The sequence below is a fragment of the Rhipicephalus sanguineus genome, chromosome 1 (assembly GCF_013339695.2).
Source record: "Rhipicephalus sanguineus isolate Rsan-2018 chromosome 1, BIME_Rsan_1.4, whole genome shotgun sequence".
Taxonomy (NCBI): domain Eukaryota; kingdom Metazoa; phylum Arthropoda; class Arachnida; order Ixodida; family Ixodidae; genus Rhipicephalus; species Rhipicephalus sanguineus.
The window spans coordinates 144771983-144789198 of NC_051176.1; the positions used below are offsets into that span (position 1 = coordinate 144771983).

The 17216-nt window shown below is 50.6% G+C and overlaps 1 protein-coding gene across 1 annotated transcript; it reads left to right on the forward strand.

Moving 5' to 3' along the window:
- The first annotated feature begins 2010 nt into the window (after nt 1-2010).
- On the forward strand, nt 2011-11372 carry LOC119379592 (uncharacterized). Its single transcript, XM_037648902.1, has 7 exons — nt 2011-3387; nt 3517-3735; nt 3892-5277; nt 5891-6081; nt 8009-8348; nt 9771-9912; nt 11215-11372. The coding sequence occupies exons 1-7, from the start codon at nt 2011-2013 to the stop codon at nt 11370-11372; spliced, it is 3813 nt and encodes a 1270-aa protein (XP_037504830.1).
- The last annotated feature ends 5844 nt before the right edge of the window (nt 11373-17216 follow it).

Below are 17216 nucleotides of genomic sequence, written 5' to 3' on the forward strand. Positions count from 1 at the left end.
TCTGCGTGGGCCAGACTACTGCGGTGAAAGTGACTTAAGAAGCGCTTTGCACACGATAGAGAGAGGCCAAGCTCCTTCGCCAAGACCGTCCGCTTCGTCTCTTGGGGTCTTCGTCCACCTTTAATGGAACTTCATGACGGACCCGCAGCCCAAGTTTATATCTTGTTTCATAGAACGTCTCATTGCGGGGACATGGCTTGCATCGACGTGGCAGGCACGTGCTGACACAGTACAAAGACGCTGCTGCCTCGAGCATAGCAGCACGCGTAAACGCCTCAGGAAAAAAAAAAAAAAAACGCGACGTCAGCGTCATCTATAATCTAAACGCGAAGGCACCTACAGGCCTCAGAGATTCGCAAGCAACGACACACCGTCGATGGTCGCGCAGCGCGCATGCCCGCGCCCGCGCGTGACTGCCGCGCCTTCCGCGACAGCGCGGACAGCCCCTCTTCGTACCTGTGCGCTAGCGTACGTTCGTATCAAACGTCGCGGGGTGAAAATCGATTCGCAACAACCGTACTCCAATACATTGCAGGCTAATGGGCCTTGGCCGGGACCACAGAAAAATTCGTATCACCCCGAAATTCGTACGAGCCGTGATCGTATCACCGAGGTTTTACTGTGTTTTACTGTACATACTCTTCTACGATCTGCCGCGGCGGCCGCATTTTCAGTGGAGGCGAAAATGCTTGAGGCCCGTGCACTTAGATTTAGGTGCACGTTAAAGAACTCCAGGTGGTCCGCAACTTTCCGGAACCCTCCACTACGGCGTCTCTCATAATCATATCGTGGTTTTTGGGACGTTAAACCCCAGATATTATTATTATGACATGACACCTGTGTCATAGGAGTACATATGTAGTGTTTATTGCTCTGTTATAAAATTAGATAGCCAGCACTACAACCACAATTGACGTTGCACCGACATTACGCCTGCATCGGCTGTTTTTCCAAAGCAGTTTCTAGACCTTGCGTGGCTCTGGTAGAATACCTGACTGCTACGCAGAATGCTTGGGTTTGATTCCTGCTCGAGAGAGAGAGAGAGAGAAATAACTTTATTTATAAAGTCCAGCGAACTTGACTTGGGTAGGCCTCAACCCCGGCCTAGGCATCGGCCGCGAGCCCTTGGGCTCGGGCGGCTTCCTCGGCTCGCTGGACGGCCCAAAGTTGTTCTTCGATTGCGGAGCTGAGCAGAGCCTCCTCCCAGCGCACCCTGCGGTTCGATACTGCCTCCTCATGGTTTCCGTGTGCTTTGTCGTCTAAGCTCGAGCACTCCCATAGTATGTGGCCCAGTGTTGCCCTTGTATCGCACATCTTACATTTGTCTGTCAAATAGTCCTAATTTTTAATCTTTGCATTCGTCAAACTGTCAATCACCTGTGGCGCATACCCATATACAGCGGCCCGTGGTAAACGGGTATGTGCCACACGTGTCTGGAGGAAAGTGTTTGGCGACGTACTGACGACGTACACGACAGGATTTCTACGTTAGTCATGTCATGACCGACAGTCATATTCGCACATGTCAATTTTGGTCGACACCAAGTTAAGAAGGCGATCACGAGAGCACCCAGACGTAGGTGGCTAGATAGATAGATAGATAGATAGATAGATAGATAGATAGATAGATAGATAGATAGATAGATAGATAGATAGATAGATAGATAGATAGATAGATAGATAGATAGATAGTGTCGTGTACGCGCACATCAACCGACGCACGGCCACTCCAGAGGTTGTGCCTCGCTTGCCGGTGCTGCCCGACGCGCTCACGCGCATGGCGCCTTCCTCAGACTCTCGTCCCCAGCTCCTGCATATCGTGTTACGTCTTCTGCCCTCGCTGTAACTTCCTCTGCCTCCTCTCGTCCGCTTCTAAAAGAAAGCAATAAAACAGTCTCCTGCCAGCCGCTGTCTCGTGTGGTTCCTGTGCTGCGGGGCTCCGAACCCCCAACATAACACTGGCGACGAGAAGTGGAATTTTATAAGTGCGCAGCTCTCTAGGTTACGCCCATGGCTACTGGAGGAATGCAGGCCGCCATCGAGCCGTTTAGCGGCAAGAACTGGTCATCCTGGATCCAGCGCCTGAACTTCTACTTCGTGGCGAAAGACGTCTGCGACGAAGAAAAGAAGCGCGCGCTCCTCCTGACGCTATGCGGAGCCGACACCTTTGAAACTGCCTGCGCTCTGGTCGCGCCGAAGACTCCTGGAGAGGTGGGCTATGCCGACATAGTTGCCCTTCTGCAGAAGCACTTCGATCCGCGACCGTCTGAGTTGTACAGCCGGTACGTGTTCCAGCGACGCGACCAGCGGCCGGAGGAGTCGATCAGCAACTACGTTGCAGCCCTCAGAAGCTTGTCAGCTGACTGCAACTTCGGAGTGCCAGCGACAACGTCTGCTACATCGACGCCACCGGCAGAAGGCCACGCAGCCGTTCTGGCGAACCCCACCATGCTGCCCCAAGATGTGATGCTTCGCGACAGGTTCGTGTGCGGCATCCGCGACGAGCACCTCCAGCAGCGACTGTTCGCGGAGAAAGACTTGACTTTTCAACGCGCGTTGGACTTGGCACTGTCGTCCGAAAGTGCGTCGAAGCAGCAACGAGGGCTTAAGGGAGCGACGAGCTCCGCGGAGGTGCACAGGACTTCGCAGTCTAAAAAGGAAAGCAAGCATTCGGCTCAGCAACGGCGCTGCTACCGATGCGACGGCTGGCACGAGGCTGACACCTGCAAGTTCAGGACAGCGCAATGCCGTTTTTGTTCAAAGAAGGGTCACATCGAGAACGCCTGCATCTCCAAGAAAAAGAAAAGCAAAGAAGGCAACCTCAACGCCCGGCAAGGAACTCACATGGTTAACGCCCAACCTGTGTGCTACGACCTCGAAGACACCGATAGGTGCTACGACCTACATGCCGTGAGTGGGCGACAACCCTGCCCTAAATTCCTCGTTGACGTGAAAGTCGAGGGAAGGCCCCTGAAATTCGAAGTGGACACGGGCGCCGCATGTTCTCTCATCAGTGAGGCTACCTACCACCAAACGTGGCCATCGAACGCCCCAAAGCTTTCGAGAGAACCCCTAGACTTACGCACCTGGTCAGGGGAAGAACTTGACACCGTCGGTTCGGCACAGGTTCGTGTGCGTTTCAAATCAAAGGACTACGTGCTGCCCCTGCTGGTAATGAAAGGGACTGGGTGCAACCTGCTCGGACGTGACTGGTTCTCAGCACTGAACATCCGTGTTCACGGAATAAACCAGGTCGCCGAACCAAGTCAAGAGATCCAGGAGGTTCTCGCACGCCATCCTGATGTATTTAAGGAAGGTATCGACGGCTACGTGGGTCCATTGGTTCACTTGGACTTAGAAGAAGGTGCCACACCCAAGTTTTGCAAAGCACGTCCAGTGCCCCTAGCTTACCAAGAGCCTATGGAGGAAGAGCTCGACCGCCTGCAAAAACAAGGCATCCTGGAGCCGACGCAACACGCCGAAATGGCCACACCTTTGGTGTGGGTGCGCAAAAAGGATGGAACATTTCGCGTTTGTGGAGATTACCGGAGCACTGTTAACGCGGTGGTCAAGAAGACGGCGTACCCACTGCCGACAACTGCGGAGGTGTTCGCGAAGTTGCGCGGTGGGACGACATTTTCGACGCTAGACCTGTACCAGGCCTATCAGCAGCTAAGAGTGGACGACGAGACAGCCGCATTGCTCACCGTCAACACCACCAAAGGACTGTTCAAGGTGAATCGCCTCCCTTTTGGAGTATCCGCTGCACCAGCAATCTTCCAGCGGATGATGGAGACGACACTGGCCGGAATTCAGGGGGTGAGTGTCTACCTTGACGACATTATTGTCAGCGGGAAGGACGTTAAAGAGCATGCACAACGTCTGGAGAAGGTCCTGTCGAGGCTAAGCGACAAAGGTCTGCGACTCAAGCAAGAGAAATGCCGCTTCGGCATCAGCTCAGTCCAGTTTCTCGGTCATAAAATCGATGCTCAGGGTGTCCATACGACCGAAGAAAAGGTAAAGGCAATCCTTGAGGCGCCAAAACCGACTGACAAGACCTCTCTGCAAGCTTTCTTAGGGCTTCTCGCCTTTTACGATCGTTTTTTGGAGAACAGAGCGACAGTAGCTGCAGAGTTGTATGGGCTTCTCGAGAAGAACACGCCCTGGAAGTGGGAGAAAAAACATCAGGATGCGTTCGAGATGCTTAAGAAGATGATTCGGTCTTCGACAGTCCTTGCGCATTATGACGAAAAAAGGCCTCTCATTCTGTCCGTGGATGCGTCGCCATACGGCATCGGCGCAATTCTCGCTCAAAAGGATGCGTTCGGCCGAGAGGCTCCCATTGCATTCGCGTCACGAACTTTGGGAACCGCTGAGAAAAACTACTCGCAGCTCGATAAAGAGGGCCTTGCGGTAGTTTATGGCGTCAGCCACTTTCACCAATATGTCGCTGGCCGGCACGTGACCGTATTAACGGATCACCAACCGCTCCTAGGCATCATGGGGGAGAAGAAGCAAATCCCCCAGATATTGTCACCGAGGATGACTCGATGGTGTCTGAAATTGGCCACATACGACTACGATTTGGTCTACAGGCCTGGACGCCTGCACCAAAATGCTGACGCGCTCAGCAGGCTGCCACTGCCCGCGCAGGTAGATGAGCCATGCTCCCCGGGAGATGTGCTTATGCTTGCGTCCGCGCCACGTTTCGAGCTGTCACCGCGTCAACTGGCTGAGCTGACCCGGAATGACCCACTGTTATCCCGCGTGATGACAGCCGTCTCAAACGGAGAGCTACGCCGGTTGCACAAGCAGGAATTTTCGGCGTTCACAAAGCTTGGACACGAGCTTTCGCTACAGGAAGGCTGCGTGATCCGTGGTGCCAGACTGGTCGTTCCAGAGAAAGCAAGGAAAGACGTGCTCGACTTAGCACATGCAGGTCACAGGGGCGTGGTAGCTATGAAGGCGTGCGCTCGAGGCTATTTTTGGTGGCCCGGTGTCGACAACGACATAGAGCGGGTGGTCAAGAGTTGTGCAACTTGCTGCCAGCACCAGAAAACTCCAACTAAAGCACCAGCTCCCGAGTGGAAACGTGCGACAACACCATGGCACACAATCCACGCGGATTTCGCTGGGCCTGTGGAGGGAAGGATGCTCCTAATTGTAGTGGACGCATACAGCAAGTGGCTCGAAGTGCGCACCATGCGGAACATACAGTCGCCGACACTGATCGAGGAACTGCGAAACCTGTTCGCAACTTTCGGCATTCCCGAAAGGGTGGTCACGGATAACGGCCCGTCCTTTGTTTCTGCGGAAATGGAAGAATTTCTGAAGAAGAATCGGGTGACGCACATCACAAGTGCACCCTATCATCCGGCCACGAATGGGCAAGCCGAAAGAATGGTGCATGAAACGAAACAGGCACTTGCAAAGGATCAGTCAGGTACATTTGCGTGCAGGCTGGCTCGTTTTCAGCTGAAACAGCACACCACCGTTTCAGTAACGACGGGCAAAACGCCAGCTGCACTCATGTTCGGCCGCGAGCTCTCAACGGCACTGACACGCATTCAGCCGCGACCAGCTGAGAGGGTGACCATTGACCACAGCGTTGCTGAGTTGCCAAGAAAGATAGAAATCGGGCAATCGGTCTTTTTCCGCAACTTTGCAGGGAGTCCTGCTTGGGTTGGCGGAACCGTGTTAAAGAGACTCGGACATCGATCTTGGCTAATCAAGTCAAGAAGCGGAACGGTTCGTCGGCACCTTGATCACATAAAGCCAGGTGCAGAGGCCTACCCGACAGAAGATTCGCCGCGGAACGATCAAACGAACGGACCAGTAGCAAGTGATCAACAAGAGACAGTGCCGGCTCCGTACGTGATCTCGCTCCCAGCGGAAGCGACGCCGCCGCATGATCTGCCCACAACGCCCGACTCCGAGCATAGCGAAGCTGAGGCCAGGTTGGACACTTGTGCGACGCAAGCTCGCGATGACCAACCCAGCGGGTCCGCGCAGCACCAAACTGCACCGAGGCCCCAACGTGATCGGCGTCCACCTGACCGATACGGTGACCCCGTCTAAGGGGTAAGGGATGTCGTGTACGCGCACATCAACCGACGCACGGCCACTCCAGAGGTTGTGCCTCGCTTGCCGGTGCTGCCCGACGCGCTCACGCGCATGGCGCCTTCCTCAGACTCTCGTCCCCAGCTCCTGCATATCGTGTTACGTCTTCTGCCCTCGCTGTAACTTCCTCTGCCTCCTCTCGTCCGCTTCTAAAAGAAAGCAATAAAACAGTCTCCTGCCAGCCGCTGTCTCGTGTGGTTCCTGTGCTGCGGGGCTCCGAACCCCCAACATAACAGATAGAAACGCTCAAAGTGCCTTGGTTTCGCTAAGAAATGCCTCGCATTTAAAATAGCGTATCAGTGTCAGTGTTCAAGAGTTTGCGCTTTCAGAATAGTGAACATTTCTCGTTCTCCCGATGAAGAAGCCGCCCGACTTGAGCATCAGCAAGAGCTGACGCAAGAACGGGCATGTCGTCGCCGAGCTAACCGCGATGTTCGCGCAAAAGAGGCCGAAGCTAAGCGCCAACGAAGGGAGACTTGAAAAACGCAGAAGTACGACATAACCATGATGAAGGAGGGGCATCAGCTTCGCTGTTTCGACAGTGTTCGCGAAGTAGAGCTGGCTGGATTTTTTTTTCTTTTCGTCTGCGGTTGGAGGGAAACGGGGTGTGATTAATTACCATTGGCAGCATCTGTGGGGGGCGCAGGTCGTACGAATAGATGTCCGTCGGATTGCCGTTTTTTACACGTGTATTGTTGATTGAAACATCGTTGAAATTTTATCTCTATGCATTATATCGTCTTGTTCGTGTAGTACTAAAAATCCTGCACCAATGTCGTTCTTGTGTAAGCCTTGGTGTAGCGTTTAATGCAGCTCCACTATACCGTAAATCCTGAGGAAGTGCGTAGCACGGGCAACCCAGTGATTCCCTTGGCGCTCGTCACCGCCTCGGCAATCGCGCGCTTGCCGAAGCGGTGGCGCCCTCTCTTGCGCGGCGCGGGTATGAGCCGTATGCTTCAGAAGCGTTTTTCGCAATTTTAGGCAAATTTTTGCGATTAATTCTTAGCTATTTCTCTAGCTTATATTGTTTTAGACTTTGTTAGTATATTTTGCACTGGTTTTCAGCAGTGTTAGCCTCGTTTTAGGCCTGTGTTGACCACGGCGTGACCCTGCGACATGAGACAGTGGATGGATTACAAGCCTGAAGTGCTACGCACTTATAAAAAGTCATGGTTTCTTTGCAAGGGCGAGGAGGTCCGTTGGGGGGCGCTGACCAGCGCGGACGTCTCCGCATCGGCTCTGAATCTTTTGCTTTTTTCGGGTTTTTTATGGAGTTTTCAACCCAGTTCTCTGCTCTGAATCTGTGTATAAGGAGGTTTTGCGCACGTGGATACCAGATTTCTGGACTTTGGGTGCGTATTTGCCATTTTTCGACCGTTTTTCTGATCGGAACGCCGCGGAAGAGGGCTAGCCCTAACATTAGGCTTAGCGGCTTTGCCGCTTCGCCGCCGTCAGTTAGGCCTAGCGACGAGTAGGGCGGTTGCTCGCCGCTTTCCCGAGAAGATGCAAGTTGAAGTGGAAGGCGAAATGATCGAGGAAGAGGAACTCAGCGATGCGGGCTGGAATTTCGTGCGCGGCAGGTCTTCACAGCAAAGAATCGGCGGGCACGAACCCGACGAAGGTTCTAGAATATATGGCGTAGGTTCTGGCGCGTCTTCCCGCCGCTGCCGTTCAACACTGAAAAAACGGGTTATTGCGTCCTCTCGCATGCCCGACTTGCCGGAAGATCACCGACGGATCGTCATACGACCGCGGGATGGTTTAGATCTCAGAAAAGCAGGACACTGCAAAGTTGCAGAGGCAATCATGGCCGCTGCGAAGATCACTACGACGCTGCGGGAGAAGACGTAGTCTGCCCCAACGTTACACAGAATATCGTCGTGGTTAGTACGCCGCTGGAGGAGCACGCGAAGAACTACGTGCGCATTAAGCAAATCAAGGTTGGAGAGAAAGTGTACAACGTCAACGCCTACTACTCCGCGGGTGACGGCTACTGCAAGGGTGTTATTCGGAACGTGGACCGGGAAATCACCGAGAAGGAACTCAACACTATGATTGTGCATTTTGGGAATCCGACAGCCATGCAAGCCAAACGCATAAAGGACACTGGTTCCGTGGTCATCGTATTTGAAGGCTATGAAGTTCCGAATCACGTCACGTTTGGAGGTGTTCTTCTCAAGTGCTACCTGTATCGGCGGCAGGTGGATGTGTGCTACATATGCGCAAAAGTAGGCCATCGAGGGGATGTATGCCCGACGCCGGAGAAGAAAACCTGTCGTGGATGCGGGGTGGAAAATCCCACGGACTCACACGAGTGTACAGCGAAGTGCAAGCTATGCGGAAAGGGTCACCCAACGGGTGATCGGACTTGTAAGCAGCGCTATCAGATTCCTTTCATCGTGAGAGAGCGACGAAAAAAACGGATTGAAGAGCCAATTTTCAGGATCACTGCGAGTGGACTAATTTATATGAAGGCTTAGGTAGCGACCACTATATACTAGAAACTACGCTGTCGGCAACTGTCACAGCTAGCAGGAAACACACTATAGTAGACTGGGATCTTTTCCGCGATATTCGTAAAGATGGGGGCTGCTGGGAAAATCTTGCGGATTGGAAACAGAACTTATCTAGCGACGTTAAGAGGGCCACAAAGGTCATCGAGACGCCGCCAGAGATTGGGACCATGGATAGCAAACTTGCCCACCTCTTCGAGGCCAGAAATGGCCTTAGGGAGCGCTGGAAACTGAACAAGCTCAATTGGCGGTTAAGGCGAAGGATTGCTGAAATTAACAGGGAGATCGAGACTTACTCCATGCAGCTTGAGAGAGCGCGATGGGAGGAGACATGCAACATGGTAGATGGACAAATGCGTGTTGGGGGGAAATGGAACTTACTTAAACATCTGATGGCGCCCGAAAAAAGCAAGGGTAGTCAGTGCCGGGTGGTCGACCGCATAGTCAGCGCGGCTCTCAGAGACAGCTCAGAAAAGGAGGTTTGCGATATGCTTGCAAGCAAATATTTGCCGCTTAGAGGGATGGATCCCACCCTTTCCAAGCCCCCCCTCTATAGTGGGCGGATGCAATCCAAGCTTGATGAGAATATCACGACAGCTGAAGTTCGGATGGCACTAATGGATCTCAATGCCAGGTCGGCACCCGGGGCTGACCAGATCACTAACAAGACTTTGAGGCACCTTGATGACGCCTCAATTGACTTTCTCACCGACCTTTTTAACAAACACTGGGCTGATGGCACGTTCCCCGAGGAATGGAGACATGCGGAGGCAGGGGCGCAGCCAGAAATTTTTTTCGGGGGGGGGGGGGGGGGGGTTCAACTATACTTTATGTATGTTCGTGCGTGCGTTTGTATGTGCGCATGTATATATACGCAAGCAAAACTGAAAAATTTCGGGGGGGTTTGAATCCCCCCCCCCCCCCCCCCCCCCCTGGCTACGCCCCTGTGCGGAGGTGATCCTCATCCCTAAGCCGGGCAAAAAGCCCAGCTTTGACAGCCTCCGCCCCATCTCACTTACATCTTGTGTTGGAAAGGTCTATGAGCATGTTTTGAATAATAGGTTCTGTGCATTTATCGAGGATGAGGGTCTCCTCCCTCCGAATATGGTGGGTTTCCGTCCACACCTCTCAACGCAGGATGTGATGCTTCTCCTTAAATCTCAAATCATTGACGACAGCACTCGCGATGCCAGGGCCATACTTGGTCTCGATCTGGCTAAGGCGTTTGATCACATATCTCATGCCCACATACTGGAATCCATAAATGACATGAACCTGGGTGCGCGATTTTATAATTTTGCCGCTGCTTTTCTCAGTGAGCGAACGGCTACTCTTAAGTTGGGGGAGCTGAAGTCAGAACGGTACGAATTAGGTTCACGTGGAACCCCTCAGGGGGCAGTCGTCTCCCCGCTTCTTTTCAATATTGGCATGACTCGCCTTGCTCGCGAACTGGACGAACTCGAGGGGTTGGAAAGTGCGCTCTACGCGGATGATATCACGGTGTGGGTCCGAGGCGGTGCCATAGGGCGCCTTGAGAACAGATTGCAGGAGGCGGTCAACACGGTTGAAAGCAACATCAGTCGTATGTCTTTAAAGCTTTCAAGTAGTAAATCGGAGCTAATAATATACAGGCCCACCAGACAAGGACGGCGACCTAAGGACTGGGTCCCCCCTGAGCAGGTGAATGTGACATTTTATTGACTGTTAGTGGGGCTAGAATTCACAACGTTAGCTGCATCAGGATATTAGGCATGCTCATTTCAGCGGATGGACGTAACACGGAAACTTTACGTAGATTAGAGCAACATATTGCGGCTACGCTTCGCCTCATTATTAGAGTTTCTAACAGGAAAGGAGGCATGAAGGAGGACAATCTTCTTCGCCTCTTTCATGCCTTCCTCATGAGTCACGTTCATTATGTTGCGTCTATGCATCATTGGCTCGCTGCAGAAAGGGAGAAGCTCAATGTACTGATCCGTAAAACTGTTAAAAGGGCACTCGGCCTTCCAATCCGAACTAGCACGGAGGGGCTATTAGCATTAGGAATTCACAACACGTTGGATGAAATTATAGAGGCTCAACGCACGGCGCAGATCTCTCGCCTCTCGGTCACCCGGGCGGGTCGCGAGATTTTCGCACGTGCCGGAATTTCTACAATACTCCAGGAAGAGCGGATGACTTCTCTTGACTCCGCCGTTAGACAGGCACTCGTAGTTTATCCTATTCCTAGGAATATGCACTCTCAATTTAACGTCGCAAGGAGAAGGGCTCGAGCCAAGAAAATTTTGGAGCAGGTGCACTCGAAGTCGGGATCGTCGACCTTCACGGACGCTGCGCGTGCGGATAGGAATCGTTATGTGGCCGTTGCGGTCTCTGAGCGAGGTACAGTAATGTCGGCATGCTCTGTCAAGGCAACCTCCCCGGCAATAGCTGAACAGGTATCCATCGCACTAGGGCTTTTGGACTCATCCCGTGTTCAGATCTATTCTGATTCCCGTTCGGCGGTTAGTGCATTTGCCTCTGGCAGGGTCTCCCCACCTGTTGCTAGGCTTATATGAGCCCATATGAGCTCCACGATCAGCGGCATCACCAACTCCAACGAATTGGCCCACGCCCGGGCGCGAGGACTTGCCTTCCGCGCGGGGCTTCACGGCCCTGGCACGTTGGACCGCTCCGCCCCGCCCGGGGCCGATCCTCTGGATGGGGGTGCGGCTGATCGAGGGTCGCGGGACGTTCTAGCGACATTTAACGAAGTCACTTCACATTATCGTTTGAGTCGTATGGTCTTTCCTCCACCCCATTCGCATCTTACCCGAGGACAAGAAGTCACGCTCAGACTACTACAGACAGGGGTTTACCCTTGCCCAGCTAATGTATCTATTTATATGGATATATCTCCTGACTGCCCGGACTGTGGGTGTGTGTGTACATTTGAGCACATGGTGTGGGACTGCCTCCACATACCCAAGGAACTCAAGGCGCAAATCATCCCAAGACAAGGGTTTTATTCCGCCATCAAAAGTACGGATCGTCACCGTCAGCTTCGGGCAATCCAAGGGGCCCACGATGCCGCAGGCAGGTACTCCTTGCCTGTTCCAACGTGGGAGCGGCCCGCAGGGGCGTCGGGGTAAAACCCGGCTCTCCTCCCTCGGTGTACAATAAAGTTATCTATCTATTTGCAAGGGCGAAGCAATGAATTCGGCAGCAACAAATCGGAATGTTATACGAATAAAGGCTAGCAACTCTTTCAGCATCCGACCTGGATTAACTCAAAACGCTGGCGCAAGGAAACGTGGCCGCTGCACCGAGCGAAGCGACCTTCGTGCTGTTTATCGCTTCAACGTAAACTGAGTGGTGGAAAACGCAGCACGTACCAGAATATGACAGAGGGCGCCCGCGACCACGCCCGGCTACGCCCGGCTGCCGGAGCCTCGCAGCGCCCCCCCCCCCTCCTCTCCCCTCCGAAACCCTCCTTGGGCCTTTCGCGCGATGAAAGACGGTCGGCGCGCTTCCTCTCCGCTTGAGCCGCGATCATGGGCTGCCCTCGCACGTTTGCACTCGCAGAGAAGAAGAAAGGGAAAATGGACAACCACCCATTTGTAGCACGAAGCCACAAGGAAATCCATACGGATTTCTCAGAAATAAAATCTCTTAGTCGCCGAAAAATTCGTACTGGTCCGTCTATTTTCCCTTTCTTAACCCTCCCTCCACCTTGCGGGATTCCGCAGAACTGATTTTCAATATGTTGCACTCGCACATCGAACATTCGACGCGTGGGGAATTGTGACCGCCCTTGGACTTTATACGAAACCTCACGGCGGCGGCAAAGGCAACAGCAAAAAAGCGCCTAGAGTTTCCATATAATTGCTATTCAGTAAAATTGAGCACGGTGTCCATTCCTATCTGAAAGATCTTTTTTTTTTATTTCTGCGCATTCCGAGAATGACGCCTCCAGACAAATAACGACAACACTGTAAATTTATGTAAACTTATGTGAGCCACAGACTTGGTAGTTGGAATATCACCGCGTTGATGAGTAAAGGACTCAAAATACAATACGGTTTGAAAGTTTTTGCTTACGTAAAAAAAAAAAAAAAAGTAATGGCAGCGCCAAGGTTTTAACAGTATCGTGCACTTATTAAACTATAAGTGGGATCGCACCAGATACACTAACGCTGCCATTCATTGTTTTGTTATTGTCTTTTAACAGCGACAGTCATGGCAAAGTCCTTGGAGGTCCCGGTGTTCCTTCCTACGTTTGCTTGGCCTTGCTCGCATGAGAGCCGTTATTTACTCCCCCTCATCTTCTCCTCAGCTTCACTATAACGTACATCACCGGCCGTGCGCATCAGCTATCTGCAGCTTTTTTCAACTCTCAAAAGTGAGCAACAGAAGGAGTAATTACGTTGGCTCCGTCACGCATTTGCCAATGAACATGCAAAGCGGTGACGCTACTGTGGAGAACGATGTCCAGCGGTGGGTGACAGTTGCCCCTCGGACATTTACGGAGCTTCTATTCTTTTGTCGCTGAGAATTATTATATGCATGTTCATTACAAAGGCACCGCTTCTTTTCTGATAAGGTCTCGCGTATTCTCTTCTCTGTACACATATAAACGTCCCGAAGTTTCCCTGGATTTCTCCTTTAAGATTTTGTTTCTGGTTGTTGGCGACGGACGTCCGCAGCACATATCTTAGAACCATGCATGATTCTTTCGATGGAATTTCCAACTACACGTACCTCTTAAGTCATATAGAATATGCCGGAAGCAATGTGCATACACCTGCCACAAGAGGACTCGGAGTCCGTAACTTGTGAAAGATTAAATACTACATATACATAGAAAGGGCTCCGTGTCCTCGGAATTTATTTTTCTTGAAATTCGGAGGGCGTTTATCGGAGTTTTGGTGGAAATTCGGCGTTTATCGGAGTATATTTCTCGTAAATCCCGAATTCTCTGAAATTCGGCGTTTAATTTTACGTTCTTCTCAGTACTCCAATATCTCAGATCAATTGTTGTCTGAATGCGAGTAACATCCACGTGGCGTATTTTAGTTATCTGGAAATTTTCAAGGCATAAACACATATAAACACAAGTAGAAATACTTGAGTACAAAACACCTACGTGTTTCATCCTCATGGTCGATCGCTGGTGTTCATCAGTCATCCTCGACCGAAGAGCTGACTTGTTCAGCAAGGCGGACAGAGAGAAAGAGCAGAGGAAGGCAGGGAGGTTAGCCAGAAGTTTGTATCCGGTATGCTACCCTGCACTGGGGTTGGGGAATAGGGGGTTGAAAGCGAGAGAGAGAAAATAAATAATAAGGAAAAAAAAAACAATCACAACCACACACACACACGAGAGCGTTCCGCTCAGAGGCGCTCTGACAGGCCAGTGGATCGCAGGAAGGCTAGTAGTGCTTGTAAAGCCTTCTTCTGCGACGTTATGTCCGGACGATGGCGTAGTAGTCTTTCTTCTGATAGGGGCTGGTCGTCTAACTTGTTGAAAGCATGGCAAAGAGACTTCGCCGAGGTGACGCTACCGTTCTGTGTAGATTATGGCTGGGCGTCGCGTTTACCCACGCGTATGCATTCCGCACAGGGATGGCCGACACCACCGCCTGTGAACACTGCGGCGACAAAGAAACAATTCGACATGTTCTGTGTGACTGTCCGGAGTATAGCTCACAGAGACAAGGCGGACAGGTGTTCACACAAGTATAGATACCTCCGAGCATGGCGATGATCCTAGCAGCCTGTACACGTAGCACCGGGAAGAATGCGTCGTCAAGAAAGATGCGGAAGTCTGGTACACCCAGACAGTCATGTGCGGGCCGGGCCGCTCGCGAACGGTCTCCAACACGCGGGCCGCGTGTTTGAGACCACTGGCTTAGAACATGCCCTTTCGATAAATGACGGAACAGGGTCATGTTGGCCGTTAAAATCGGAATTCATCGGATAAATCCGAATTGTCAAAAACTTTACCGGCGAGTGTTCATCGGATTTTTTTCGGATTTATCCGAAAACACAGAGCTCTGTTCATAGATTATGCGTTTAGCCCGGAGTGTTGATGTGTACTCCATCAGACAGACGAATTATCGTTTGTTACTTTTGGTCTTTAATCAATAGGTCTGAGTCGAATAACCACATTATGAAGCCTTAAATGCTCCAACCTGACCAACAACTAACGAAGTGTCGGTAATTAGGATCAAATTTAGATTAACTTCAAAATGCACGCCATAAATCATTTAAAACCACTGAAAAATCAGATGCGCTAAGGGGTGTTTCGTATTAACTGATCTTTAGACTATTTTGTCTAGCCAAGGCAGGTTGTCCATGATACATATATTGTACCGGTGCCTATATATATATATATATATATATATATATATATATATATATATATATATATATATATATATATATATATATATATATTCTCCTTGTTTTTTCCTAGTTTTTTCTTTTTATTTCTGCGTTTGGCCCCCAAAGTGGGTGGGCGGCCCTCTGCTGCGGGTTGTGTCATATCATTTCACTAACATCCTCCGAAGAAGGCTGGACCGCTAGCCGCCACTGTTAGGAGAAAGTAAATATTTGTTTTGTTTCCTACATTGCAGTACTTTCGAAGTTTTTCATAAGCTTTTCGAAGTTTTTCATATGCATATATAGTCAAATCCGCATACATCGAACTCGAAAAAAAAAAACAACGAAAATTGCTTCGATATATCGTATGGTTCGATATAAAACTTTTAAGGAAAGAATTCTCCGTGATTTCGTAGCGCAAGTTGGCTTTACGGCCCCTGTGTTGTTTTCTCGTTTTTTCTGGTCCGTCCACCTGCAGCGTATCACAAGCATGAAGACGTACCAACTAGCCCCTATAGCCGTCTTATTGGCTTTACGGCAATACACGTTGCATTTAACAGCGGAGCTGTTTTAGCCGACCAGTGGTCGGGGACGATCATCACCATGAACAGGCACGCGCTCTCTTCATCCTCTTATTCCACTTCGTCCTCTTCGTCATCTTCTGCTTCGCTCCCAGACCACGTGCGCCGATTTGTCAGGCGTGGCCTGCGTCCGTTATCGCAGGCCACGCCGCGTACAGAGAGAGAGAGAGAAAGAAAGAGAAAGAGAGAAATTAAAGGCGAAAAACAATGATTGACGAGGCGGGATTGAAAGTTTGGAACCCGCGTACCCCCGATCCGCAGGCGAGCATCGTAACCACTCGGCTATCCAGGCACGCTAGCAGAGCATAACATAGACTTGTATAGTATAGTATACCAGGGGGGTGGGAAAGGGAAGTGATGGTGAGGATGAGAGACGCGAGAGTGCGGAGGAGGGAGAGAGTAAAGCATAGCATAGAAAGAGAATGAGGGAGGCAAAGGAAGGGGAGAAAGATAAACAAATATAGAAGGAGCGAGAAATGGAAAGATTATATATATATATATATATATATATATATATATATATATATATATATATATATATATATATATATATAAAGAGAAATAGAAGTAAACAGAGACAAGGAAAGACAGAAAAATAGAGAGAAAGAGAAAAAGAAAGACAGAGCAAAATAAAGATTAACAAAGAGTGCCGCCCAGCTCCGGCTTCATTCAGGCTTGGCACACTGGTGCGAAGCGGCCTTAATATTTTTTTAGTTTTTATTTTTCCGCGATTTGTAGTTGTCGGTATGGGTTGCCTGCCGGGGCAGGTTTGCGCGCGACAATACGGTGTCGATGTAGACAGCGCATCTCATAAAATGATGCTCATTGTGAATACATGCACCACGGGCATATATAAGAGCGGAAAATAGTCTCCGATCGTCGTTTTTGGTGAAGCGAACGGCGACCGCGCACGACGGGCAGACCGACGGGCGCGAAAACAAGGAATCTTGAAAAAAATCACGTGATGGAAAGTGGTGGTTTCTACTCGCTCCTCGTGGCGCCCACCAAATTCCTCCGCTCGCTTTCCCAAATGTATGCGGGAAAGCCCCCATCCGCGAGAAAAAAAAAAAAAAAAACTTCTTGGGGCGTTTCGCGGAGGGAAATTAATACTGCGGCAACAGCTCGATAGAATAAAACTTCACTGGAAGCTGAACTGTGTGATTCCAAGAGGCCGCACAGGCCTCTATCGTTCTTTTTGTTTGTTTGTTTAGAGGGGGGGGGGGGGGGGTTCAGACTCAGTGGTTGCTTAATGACGTGCGAAAAGGAGATCAGCCAATATTGTTTAGTCAGTTTGCAACAATTGATAATCTAGTTCTAATTATTCTATTATTTGCGATACGCATGCTATAACAATCTTATAAGACACAGTCGAAAAAATTAATTTTATGTGGCTATGTGTTGAGGTTTTCAAGAAAGGCTACGAAATGTAAAAAAAAAAAAATAGTTTACATAGCGCGACTTCTCAACTTTTGGTAAAACCACGCGACACTGCTCCTCTAAATGAAACCTTTGTAGCACAGTGCAGAATTGCGCTATTTTTTGGGAGTTGCCAATGCCCCTCCATTAATATATTCAATGTTCAGTGCAACCAATACGCTATAGTCGTGAAAGGTCTACAAGTATTTGACAGCTCGGGCAGGAG

What these genes read in the sequence shown, in the direction of transcription:
- LOC119379592 (XM_037648902.1), top strand. Translation starts at nt 2,011, where the DNA reads ATGGCTACTGGAGGAATGCAGGCCGCCATCGAGCCGTTTAGCGGCAAG. An exon ending in ACGGTGACCCCGTCTAAGGG is followed by an intron (nt 6,082 to 8,008) that starts GTAAGGGATGTC and finishes CGTCGTGGTTAG; the next exon opens with TACGCCGCTGGAGGAGCACG. An exon ending in CATAAATGACATGAACCTGG is followed by an intron (nt 9,913 to 11,214) that starts GTGCGCGATTTT and finishes CTCCACGATCAG; the next exon opens with CGGCATCACCAACTCCAACG.